Source organism: Rhinichthys klamathensis, unplaced genomic scaffold (assembly GCF_029890125.1).
Source record: "Rhinichthys klamathensis goyatoka isolate OS25496 unplaced genomic scaffold, OSU_Roscu_1.1 h1tg000248l_1, whole genome shotgun sequence".
NCBI classification, from domain to species: domain Eukaryota; kingdom Metazoa; phylum Chordata; class Actinopteri; order Cypriniformes; family Leuciscidae; genus Rhinichthys; species Rhinichthys klamathensis.
Genome location: NW_026606770.1, coordinates 645,887 through 656,395, shown reverse-complemented (window position 1 = coordinate 656,395; position 10,509 = coordinate 645,887). Strand labels below are relative to the sequence as shown.

Sequence of the window (10,509 nt, the reverse complement as noted above, 5' to 3'; positions counted from 1 at the left end):
AATAAATCCTTCTCAACCTTCACCATGCTGTGGAAAGGTGTAAGTGTGATTTATTTGTCAAATATAGTGATTTTGGTGCCTTCATGTGGACACTTCAAACAGACAAACTTAGATCAATCTTGTAAGTTTTTAAGACATATTAAACATAACTTAACATGCTAAATATTTTGTAATTGTATACAGAAATGTCTTGTATATAAAAATATATATATTTGAAGAGTTCAGATGCAAAAGCCTCTAAAAGCCATCTGAAATGTTCTTCTAAAATGATCATTTTTATCAAGCTCGTATATTTAAGTTCAATAATTTCACTTGAATGGCAAGAAAAATTACCCATTAATTGTCATTTAAGTGAAATTACTGAATTTAAATATACCAGCTTGATAAAAATGATCATTTTAGAAGAAAATTTCAGATGGCATTTAGAGGCTTTTGCATCTGAACTCTTCATTTGTAAAACTGATAAGTGATCGCAGATGGAACTCACTGAACAAATCACATTTTCTCCAAAAATGCCTTTGGATTGTATTTGGAAAACAGTGTTTATGGTGGAAATTTCTGTTATTTGCTCTTTTTTCATGTGCTATACATTTAGATTATTTCCTCCACATATAAATATAATTTCTGATAAACAACCTGAGCTATCAAAAGTGAAAGTATTCTAAAGGGAAATTCCATCACATGACGTGTTGACTAAGGCTACCTCTACTGACAGCCACTTTATTCTTCTTCCTGATGATAGTTATTTTACTCTCTCTCTCTCTCTCTCTCTCTCACACACACAGTGTTTGTCTTTCTCTGTGCTTCTAGATTTTGCCAGAGATGCCTCAATCAATCTTTTCGATTCAGGACTCACTGCCCATACTGCAGAAGCAGTGTTTCTGCAAATAATTCATTGGTAATATGCCCTGTGATAAATACCAGTCTTTCTGTAAGTGGAGTTCATTAAAGACTTAAGAATATTTTTCTTGCAGCCTCCTAGTAGAAGGCTCCTGCGCCAAATCCTGCCAGGAAATTTTGATGCATTTAATTCAAGAGCACCTGTAGGCTCAAACATACATGCGTAAGTCTCAGGCAAATTTCAACATTTAGTGCCTTTTCTGTCAAACTTGAAATAATTTACCATGCTTTTAAACCAACAGTCTCATCAGCCGACTTGAAGATTCACAGGCACAACAGACAAACACTGGCGCTCAAGTCAGTCTGCCCAATCAGGCTACCCTGGCACCTGCCCCACAAAACCGAGCCTGTCCTCTTTTAATTCCAGCCGCACGGCCCGTTCCAATGCCACGGATTCGAGTTCAACCTGCAAATGTAGCAACCTTAAATGCTGCCCGAGTGGGTCTTTTCCAAGTCGCTCAAAGACCTGCCCCGACTCCACTGCTGCCAAACCCCGTCCCACTGCATTCAAACCCCGTCCCACTGCTTCCAAACCCCGTCCCACTGCTTCCAAACCCCGTCCCACTGCATTCAAACCCCGTCCCACTGCATTCAAACCCCGTCCCACTGCTTCCAAACCCCGTCCCACTGCATTCAAACCCCGTCCCACTGCTTCCAAACCCCGTCCCACTGCTTCCAAACCCCGTCCCACTGCTGCCAAACCCCGTCCCACTGCTTCCAAACCCTGCCCCTCCCCGGCAAGATTTGCAGGCGATGCTTGATGATTGGTAAGTGAATAATCAAGAGGATAATCGTTTGATTGACTTAGACTATGGCTTGGCTAACTCATATTTTGTTTCATTCACAGGCCATGGCAAACGGAGATCACTCTAATGGAAAATAATAATCATCGACCTCAAAGGTGAGGACATCTGTATATCCACTTCCTTATCCACTTCTTTTCATAAACACACTGCACTGCCAAAAGCATGTGGAAAACCCCTTCCAATGAACCCCTTTGACTATTGCAGTAATTTAACAAATCCTATAAACCTGATGTCATTCGAGCAGGGGTTTTCTTTTAGATGCCAAAAAAGTGTTTCTTTCTAATCACAATAGACCTATAATATTATTTATTATCTATTTTTATTATTTATTTTAATCTACTTATTTTAATATTCAATTTATTTTAATCAAATGTCATAATCTAATTTTATTTATATTAAATCAAATCTGTGTATATCTCACCCCACTAATGTGCAATATTTTGCTGTATACCTCTTGTTAAGTTGGTGCTCATTTTATAGAACATTTTTCAAAATTTTCTTGCCAAATAATGGACCATTAGGCTATACATAATTCTAAAAATAGGGTAATTTCAAATTGACAAGCATTTATTTAGGATCATTTTGGCATTTAATACCAGAACGAACATCAATAATTGTATTATAGCCTGCTCTTTGGTTCCATTAAGAAATTTTATTGCACAAAAGGTTCAGAATCAGATTAATAAAATGTTTTTCTACACTAAGAAAAAAAAACGGTTCTTGTATGGCATTGTTGCAATATATATATATATCATAATTGCATAATACTTCAAGTCTGCTAAATGTATTTTTTAGCAGACTTAAGGCATTATGCTATTAAAAAAAAACGTTAAAGTATTTTACTTGTAGGCATTTCATTTCCCGATTGTTTTCTCTCTCTCTCTCTCTCAGTTTAACCGTGAGGACATTTGTGTGTCCATACTGCCGGGATAATGGACTGGATGAACTCGATCTACGCGATCACTGCAATGACCGTCATGCCAATGACAGCAGACGTGTGGTCAGTCAGGGTTCATAGAGTGATTCTAATATCCAATGTGTTGAATTAAACTTGCATCGCATTCATTTGAAACATTAACTAGTTCCTTTAATTTCATTCCAGTCATATTTACCTCCGCATTCTAATTTGAGAAAGTATTTTAACCACACCCTTCAGTTTGAAATGACTCCGCAGTGCTGACTGGTACACACTCAAGATTGTTGTGTGTCCTCTGGCGCCCTCTAGGTGTGTCCAGTGTGTGTGGCGACACCTCACGGTGATCCGCAGTACTACAGCCGCGACTTCGTAGCCCACCTCAACCTGCGCCACTGCTACTACATGGACGATATAACTGTAAGTCATACACGTACACAAATCAAAGAACTTTCCCCAATAAATATTTACACACACGCTCAATATTTAACTGTAATCCTTTATTTCTCTGATCCGCAGAACCTGCACCAGACCGATGAGATGAACCTTCAGTGTGCAATTCTGGCATCATATATGAAAAACGTTTAGAGCTCATTTTCAGAAACATAACATGAACAACACTGTTCTCTGGGGGGTGTTTTTCTGGACAGCATCTAAAATCAGTTTGTATACAAGAGCATGGCATAATCGTGAACAACAGTTGAGAATTGAAAGATAAGTTGAAGATATGATATTGAATTTTACCAATAGGCTGTGGTTAGAAATTGATTGAACTGCTATTAAAGCAACAAAAAAATGTTGATTATCTGATTAAGATGTGTTGTGTTTTCATATGACACCATTTCATGATATAAATTGAAGTTCTTTTCACATTTTCATTCTAGCCATTGATCATGGCTTTAACAAGATTTATCAGCTGAAAACATTTTGCACAATTTAGCTGTTCTTGCACTTTCTTTTAATAGATATAAGATATATAGTGTGCAATGCACACTTTTTGTAGGATTTAGGATGTATCTGTGGAATAATGTTTGAATTCATTTTTTGAATGGCTTCAGGGTCTGCATCCCGCACTGTAAAATATATATTTGTGAAATAAAAGTTTCTACTGTGAAACAACATTCTGTGGAAGTTTTTTCATCACAGACTTCAGGAAGTGTGTGTTTATAATTTATATAGTGTGGAATTAAACCTCAAACTCTTAGCCAAGTCATTATCAATAGGCTAACTACGTTTATCATGTAATATGGTGACCATCAGTGTAATAAATCATATCCTTTCAGCTGCAGGCTCTTATCAATGCAGACTAAGCTCTTAAGAACTATAAATTGGTTCATACACATGTACACTGATATTTTGAAGAGAATTCAAGAGTAAAGCGATCTCATGGCATCTCTCCATACATTTCTGGGTTTGGTGAGTCCAGAATTCACTACTTTCAGTGTCAGGATATGTCATAGAAAACCACAATTTTGTGATCATATAATACATGTTAAACAAAAGGAACTTATTTTAGAGCACAGCTACTTTAGTTCAAATGTATTGATCCTGTTCAGGGCTGAATGAGTTTTATGATGAATTGGTTATTTCACAATATCAAGGCTTGCACCGTCATTATTTGTTGATGTAAATGCACACCTTTGACACTTTCCTCAAATGTTTTCTCTCAAAGCCAACATCTTTATGATCATTATGGTCATTATAATCACATTCTTTCAAAATCACATTTGATTTGAAAGGATTTTATATTCTATGCTCTGGATTTTGACTTCCTTTTTTGTAGGCAAAACAGAGATTGATGTAGATAATGGAAAAGACCAGGATATATTTGAAATAAATGAAGGTTTGTAGGAATATTAATATGCATCTAGAATCTGTATTTCGATTATACATTTGCAGTAACCGCTGTGTTGTTCAACAGAGGCAGGACTTCACCTGGTGGAAGGAGACATTCTGATAGAAAAGGTAAAACAGGTTCTCATGGTACTTTCCATGAAGTACAAAATAGGACCAGAAACCTGTTTAGAAAATATATATATTTTAGGAAATGCATGCTTAACCTTTTAGAAAACCTCAGGATGTCAAACTATTCATTTTTTTTACATTTAAAGTTTAATTGTTCATTTTTTATGAGGTCTGTAACTAAAATTTAGGACATGCAAATACAGTTTGTGTAATAAACAAAGAATTAACAAACTTAAAAATTATTATTATTATTTTTAATAATTCAAAAAAAACTTTTAGGAGATTCTGTAATGACGGGTCTACAGGATGAGGATCCATCTGCAGTTTTATTAAAAACCAGAGTTATAAAGGTGCAGTCTAACAGCGTAAACACTAACAAACAGTAGGCTAGTCCAGTCAGGTACAAACGTGCAGAGTCCACATAGCAGGCAAGGGTCAAGCCAGACGGCAAGAGAATCAAATAGCCTACGAGTAAGTCCAAATCAAATCAAACACAACACGGGTTTAACACTAGCCAACACAATGAATAAATGCTCAGAAAAGATCCACCGAGGCAAATCAAGACTTCGCAAAATGTGTGCGGTTGTGATCTGCTTAAGAAGTGTGTGTGTGTGATGAAATGCAGGTGAGAGTGCAATCAGTCCCAGGAATGAGGGCCTATGGGAAATTAAGTCCAAATGAGAAAGACAACATTCGGTTGATGGCTCCCTCTGGTGGTGCGAAGTGAGGCCGTGCGGGAGCCTCACTTGTAACAATAACATTCCGAAAAAAAAGTCAAACTAAATAAATATTATATGAGCTGTTTTCTAATGAGGTTTGTAACTAAAATCTAGGCCATCTGAAAAAAAAAAAAAAAAAAAAAATTGCTTTTAAATTTTCAAGCAATAAACATGACCAACATCAAAATAAAATAATTTTAGGAGATGCTTAGTAAACCTCAGGATGTCAAACTCAATATGATTTGAGCTGGGGTTTTTTGTTGTTGCTGTTGTTAATAATTTTCTATGAGGTTTGTAATAATCTGGACGTGTAAATAAAGTTCATTAATCATTATTTTTCAAGCAAAAAAATAAAAAATAAAAAAATAAATAAAGGGTAATTTGCAAATTAAATAACATGGATGTGTAAATGAAGCTAAATCCATGTTTGGTTTGTGTTTAACAGGGAGAAGGCAGAAACACTATTCTGGGTGAACAGTATCGCTGGCCTACCACTGTGCCGTACTTCCTAGACAGCAGCCTTGGTAGATGAATCTATAAAATAATTGATTCAGTTCGGTTGAATTATTGCTTTATCTGACATACTCACTTTAACTTAATCTTTTTAAAAGTCTCGCTCACTGTCTTTCTCTCTTTTACATGCTCTTTCACTCATTCATTCGTATGTGTAATTTTCAACAGAGATCAATACCAAAGGTGTGATACTGAAGCCCCGTTTACACGATGGGAAAATGCAGATATTTCTCTGCGTTTTGCCCTCTCATTTACACGAAAACGCTGTTTTTATCACAGAAAACGATTATTTCTAAAAACTCCGGGGAAAGTGGAGATTTCTGAAAACGCCGGTTATGTGTTGCCGTGTAAACTGGGAGGAACGGGGTTTTAGGTTCTCTCTTGTCGATTCTGAGGATTTTGATTGGCTTGCATGGCTTTATCCTTCTCCCTACACTGCCGCCCATAGGTTTGGCATAGTTATGATGGCGCTCGACGGCGTATTTATGCGGGTGTGTGCACGATGTTATTTTTGAAAACGGAGAGGGGGAAAATATTCGTTTCTCTAAATACCCGGCTGTGTAAACGTAGCCTGAAAGCATTTGAGCAATACAGACTCAAGACCTGTATTGACTTCAAACCCTGGGGTGGAAAGCCAAACTACATTTCTGTGTTTAAAGGCAGCGGGTGAGGAAACGTCAAAACTCGTTAAACTCAATAATCAAGTCTACCACCACATAATGGATGTAACACATTGTGCCCTCACATTTCAATACAAAAACAGAAAAAGTCATACCCTTTATATATATATATATATATATATATATATATATATATATATACACACACACACTCACCTAAAGGATTATTAGGAACACCTGTTCAATTTCTCATTAATGAAATTATCTAATCAACCAATCACATGGCAGTTGCTTCAATGCATTTAGGGGTGTGGTCCTGGTCAAGACAATCTCCTGAACTCCAAACTGAATGTTAGAATGGGAAATAAAGGCGATTTAAGCAATTTTGAGCGTGGCATGGTTGTTGGTGCCAGACGGGCCGGTCTGAGTATTTCACAATCTGCTCAGTTACTGGGATTTTCACGCACAACCATTTCTAGGGTTTACAAAGAATGGTGTGAAAAGGGAAAAACATCCAGTATGCGGCAGTTCTGTGGGCGAAAATGCCTTGTTGATGCTAGAGGTCAGAGGAGAATGGGCCGACTGATTCAAGCTGATAGAAGAGCAACTTTGACTGAAATAACCACTCGTTACAACCGAGGTATGCAGCAAAGCATTTGTGAAGCCACAACACGCACAACCTTGAGGCAGATGGGCTACAACAGCAGAAGACCCCACCGGGTACCACTCATCTCCACTACAAATAGGAAAAAGAGGCTACAATTTGCAAGAGCTCACCAAAATTGGACAGTTGAAGACTGGAAAAATGTTGCCTGGTCTGATGAGTCTCGATTTCTGTTGAGACATTCAGATGGTAGAGTCAGAATTTGGCGTAAACAGAATGAGAACATGGATCCATCATGCCTTGTTACCACTGTGCAGGCTGGTGGTGGTGGTGTAATGGTGTGGGGGATGTTTTCTTGGCACACTTTAGGCCCCTTAGTGCCAATTGGGCATCGTTTAAATGCCACAGTCTAATAGGCCCTCTAATTACGGGTAGTTGACATGTACATGTAAATTAATGTGAGTTAGTTGACATAGTTGCAAAGGCAGGCCTACATAGTAAAATGTCTAAAGTCGACCTTCGAAATAAAGAGTTGCCTAATATTGTATGCCAGTAATAGCATTTAAAAACTTTTCAGGCATGTGCAAGCTGCAACAGTACAAGGGACTTTTTCTTTCCCCCTTGGACTGACTGAATCCGAAGGGGTGTTTATTTTTGCAACAATGTGAAATTCAGGATTTTTCTCTGTTCCAGATGTTACTCGAAGGTGGGGAATCGACAGATGGGGAAACAGGAGTTGTCAATTGGTGCAAACTGTGACCGTTTAGGAACAGTAGAGCATGAGTTTCTGCATGCGTTGGGTTTGTGGCACGAGCAATCCGGAACTGACAGAGACGACTACGTCACCATAGTGTGGGACCAGATTGAAGAGGGTAATAACTGAATTCATAAACATGTTTCATGCCATCGAAGAATAAATCTCTTTTTAGTGATATCATTCTATCATGCCAAACCCTTTACTTTATATATTCTATTATTACATGCAACCGTTTCCTGGTTTAATTCTCACTTAGGTAAAGAGCACAACTTCAATTTACGGTATATGATGAAACGGTGTCAAGCTCTCTCGGTGTGCCCTAAGATTATGCTTCGGTCATGCACTACAGTAAGACGTCCTTCAACAAAGGACAGGAGCCAACCATCGTTACCAAGATACCAGAATTCTTGGATGTGATTGGTCAACGCATGGAGTTCAGTGACAGTGACTTGCTCAAGCTAAGCAGGCTATACAATTGACCCTTCGCAAAGCCCCGCCCCCCTTAGTTACTGTCGCTATGTCCGACAAGCTACGCCGCTCTCACGCACACACCATGTTCTCACGCAGTGAAAAATACATCGCTGAGCAGAGAGGAGACTGACAACACGCTGACAGACAGAACAGACCAGGTTACTTTTCGGTTACTTTTGATATTAAACATATTAAACAAAGTCTCACCTTTCAAATATGGTCATTTTTTGAAAGAAATTTAAACAATAAATACCGTTTTGTGGCTCTTTAATGTGTCGTGACAGATCGCTAGAGCATCAGTTAAAGCTGCTCGTGAACCGATCATCTCTTCCTTCTAGTTCATTTATAGCATCAAATAAACATGAATGAACATAAGAAGGAATGTTGTTTTAACCGCGGAAAGACGTCAGTATATTCAGTTTTTCCAGTTCAAATCCTCACATGTTAATCTACTAACTCTCCTGACTGCTTTGTCGGACAAAATGGCGGATGGCGAAGTATGATTGGTCAGAACACCTGTCAATCAAGCTCCATGCGAAGGGTCAATTGTAGTAAGTTTATGATTACAGTTTCTGTGGGAGACTGGTTGACCTTGACTGGTTAAATAATCATGTATTATAAATATAATTAAATTAGTCTGACTGGTAAGATAAAGACTACTTGCTCAACTAATACTTGGCTTCTCTCAAAATTCTTCCAGCTACAACCTCAACTTTTCTAGACTCTTGCCACTTTGAGGAACCGAACATCTGTGGTATGATCCAGGGAGATGGTGGAAATGCCAAGTGGGCTCGTGTACAAACTGTAGAGGGCGGTCCAATGACGGACTACACCACTCTGGGTCAATGTCAAGGTATGAACACCCCTAAACACAAAAGCAGGATACAAACCGACAATGTTTTGCATTGATAATTTCCTTTTTTTAACCACAGAACTGTTGGTGACGAAACTTCATAAGTGAGCTAACAGATGCTAACTGAGCAATCGTGCAGCCCCGCCCACTGTGAAATCTCATTGGTCCAAAATCCCCATAACATAACCTCAAATTATTATTATTATTAATATTTTCTGTCCAAAATTGCATAATGTCTAGTTGGAACAAGTTTTAGTTTCTAGTTGAAACTTACTTTGAGATCAGTTACGTCGCTTCACTGCTTTTCATAAATCCTCTCCTGTGGCCTCATGGGATAGTAAAGTGTTCATCACATGCGCACTTCGTCGGAAGTAGTAAGTCATCCGGTATAGCCTACTTTTTACCTACTGTTTTATAAATTGTATAAATATGGGCATAATAGTATTTTCACTACTGTTCTTGCAGTAACGTTAATAGAATGATCGTTCAAAGTTAACTCGTCCTTGATGTTCTCAAAACGTTTAAATGTTACTACCCGTTTCAGAGAACATTCAAACGTTTCCCATAATGTTTGCAAAATTATAGAATGGAATGTTCCCTTAACGTTCACATTTTTGTTCAAAGACGTAAAAAAAAAGAGTTTTTTAAACATTTAGATTTGGACATTTTGAATGTTCAGGGAAGATTCAGAATTAACGTTTTCATTACTTAAAGGATTAGTTCACTTTTAAAAAAAACTTTTGCTGATAATTTATTCACCCCCATGTCATCCAAGATGTGCATGTCTTTCTTTCTTCAGTCGAAAAGAAATTAAGGTTTTTGATGAAAACATTCCAGGATTTTTCTCCATATAATGCACTTTGCTGGGCACCAAACGGTTCAAGGTACAAAAGACAGTTTCAGTGCAAACTGTTCAAAGGGCTTTAAACGATTCCAGATGATGAATAAGGGTCTAATCAAGCGAAACGATAAATAAATTTATTTCAAAAATAAATAACAAAGTTTAAGTTTAATAATGTCAAATGCTCGCCTTGCTCTGTTCTGTGTGACTCTCCTGTTCGAACTCGTTCATCAAAATGAACAAATCTTTTTTCGAGTCATTTGGTTCATTTAACGACCGAAATGAACGAATTGACTCGGAAAAAGATTCGTTCATTTTGATGAACGAGTTCGAACAGGAGAGTCACACAGAACAGAGCAAGGCGAGCATTTGAGCTTATAAAACTTAAACGTTGTTATTTCTTTTTTAAATGAGCGATCGTTTCGCTTGATAAGACCATTATTCATCGTCTGGTGTCGTTTAAAGCCCTTTGAACAGTTTGCACTGAAACTGTCTTTTGGACCTTGAACCGTTTGGTGCCCAGCAAAGTGCATTATATGGAGAAAAA

General features: G+C 37.7%; 3 protein-coding genes across 3 annotated transcripts; all 3 read left to right on the top strand.

Annotated features, from left to right (window-relative positions):
• The first annotated feature begins 969 nt into the window (after positions 1–969).
• Positions 970–1,829, top strand: LOC130100806 (uncharacterized). Its single transcript, XM_056266423.1, has 3 exons — positions 970–1,063; positions 1,143–1,667; positions 1,748–1,829. The coding sequence occupies exons 2-3, from the start codon at positions 1,285–1,287 to the stop codon at positions 1,803–1,805; spliced, it is 441 nt and encodes a 146-aa protein (XP_056122398.1). The 5' UTR covers positions 970–1,063; positions 1,143–1,284; the 3' UTR covers positions 1,806–1,829.
• Positions 1,830–1,935: 106 nt separating this feature from the next.
• LOC130100834 (E3 ubiquitin-protein ligase RNF166-like) lies at positions 1,936–3,209 on the top strand. Its single transcript, XM_056266464.1, has 4 exons — positions 1,936–1,952; positions 2,556–2,706; positions 2,932–3,039; positions 3,139–3,209. The coding sequence occupies exons 1-4, from the start codon at positions 1,936–1,938 to the stop codon at positions 3,205–3,207; spliced, it is 345 nt and encodes a 114-aa protein (XP_056122439.1). The 3' UTR covers positions 3,208–3,209.
• Positions 3,210–4,337: 1,128 nt separating this feature from the next.
• On the top strand, positions 4,338–9,192 carry LOC130100809 (meprin A subunit beta-like). Its single transcript, XM_056266427.1, is given in 9 exon segments — positions 4,338–4,462; positions 4,541–4,584; positions 5,749–5,827; positions 5,985–6,017; positions 6,395–6,482; positions 7,734–7,912; positions 8,054–8,079; positions 8,082–8,275; positions 8,970–9,192. Coding segments are annotated over 9 exon segments (942 nt in total). The 5' UTR covers positions 4,338–4,371; the 3' UTR covers positions 9,178–9,192.
• Positions 9,193–10,509: the final 1,317 nt, after the last annotated feature.

Excerpts from the sequence above, each read along its gene's own strand:
- LOC130100806 (XM_056266423.1), top strand. The coding sequence starts at position 1,285 with ATGCCACGGATTCGAGTTCAACCTGCAAATGTAGCAACCTTAAATGCT. Across the intron at positions 1,668-1,747 it reads CAGGCGATGCTTGATGATTG|GCCATGGCAAACGGAGATCA; the intron begins GTAAGTGAATAA and ends TTTCATTCACAG.
- LOC130100834 (XM_056266464.1), top strand. Across the intron at positions 2,707-2,931 it reads CCAATGACAGCAGACGTGTG|GTGTGTCCAGTGTGTGTGGC; the intron begins GTCAGTCAGGGT and ends GGCGCCCTCTAG. Across the intron at positions 3,040-3,138 it reads ACTACATGGACGATATAACT|AACCTGCACCAGACCGATGA; the intron begins GTAAGTCATACA and ends TCTGATCCGCAG.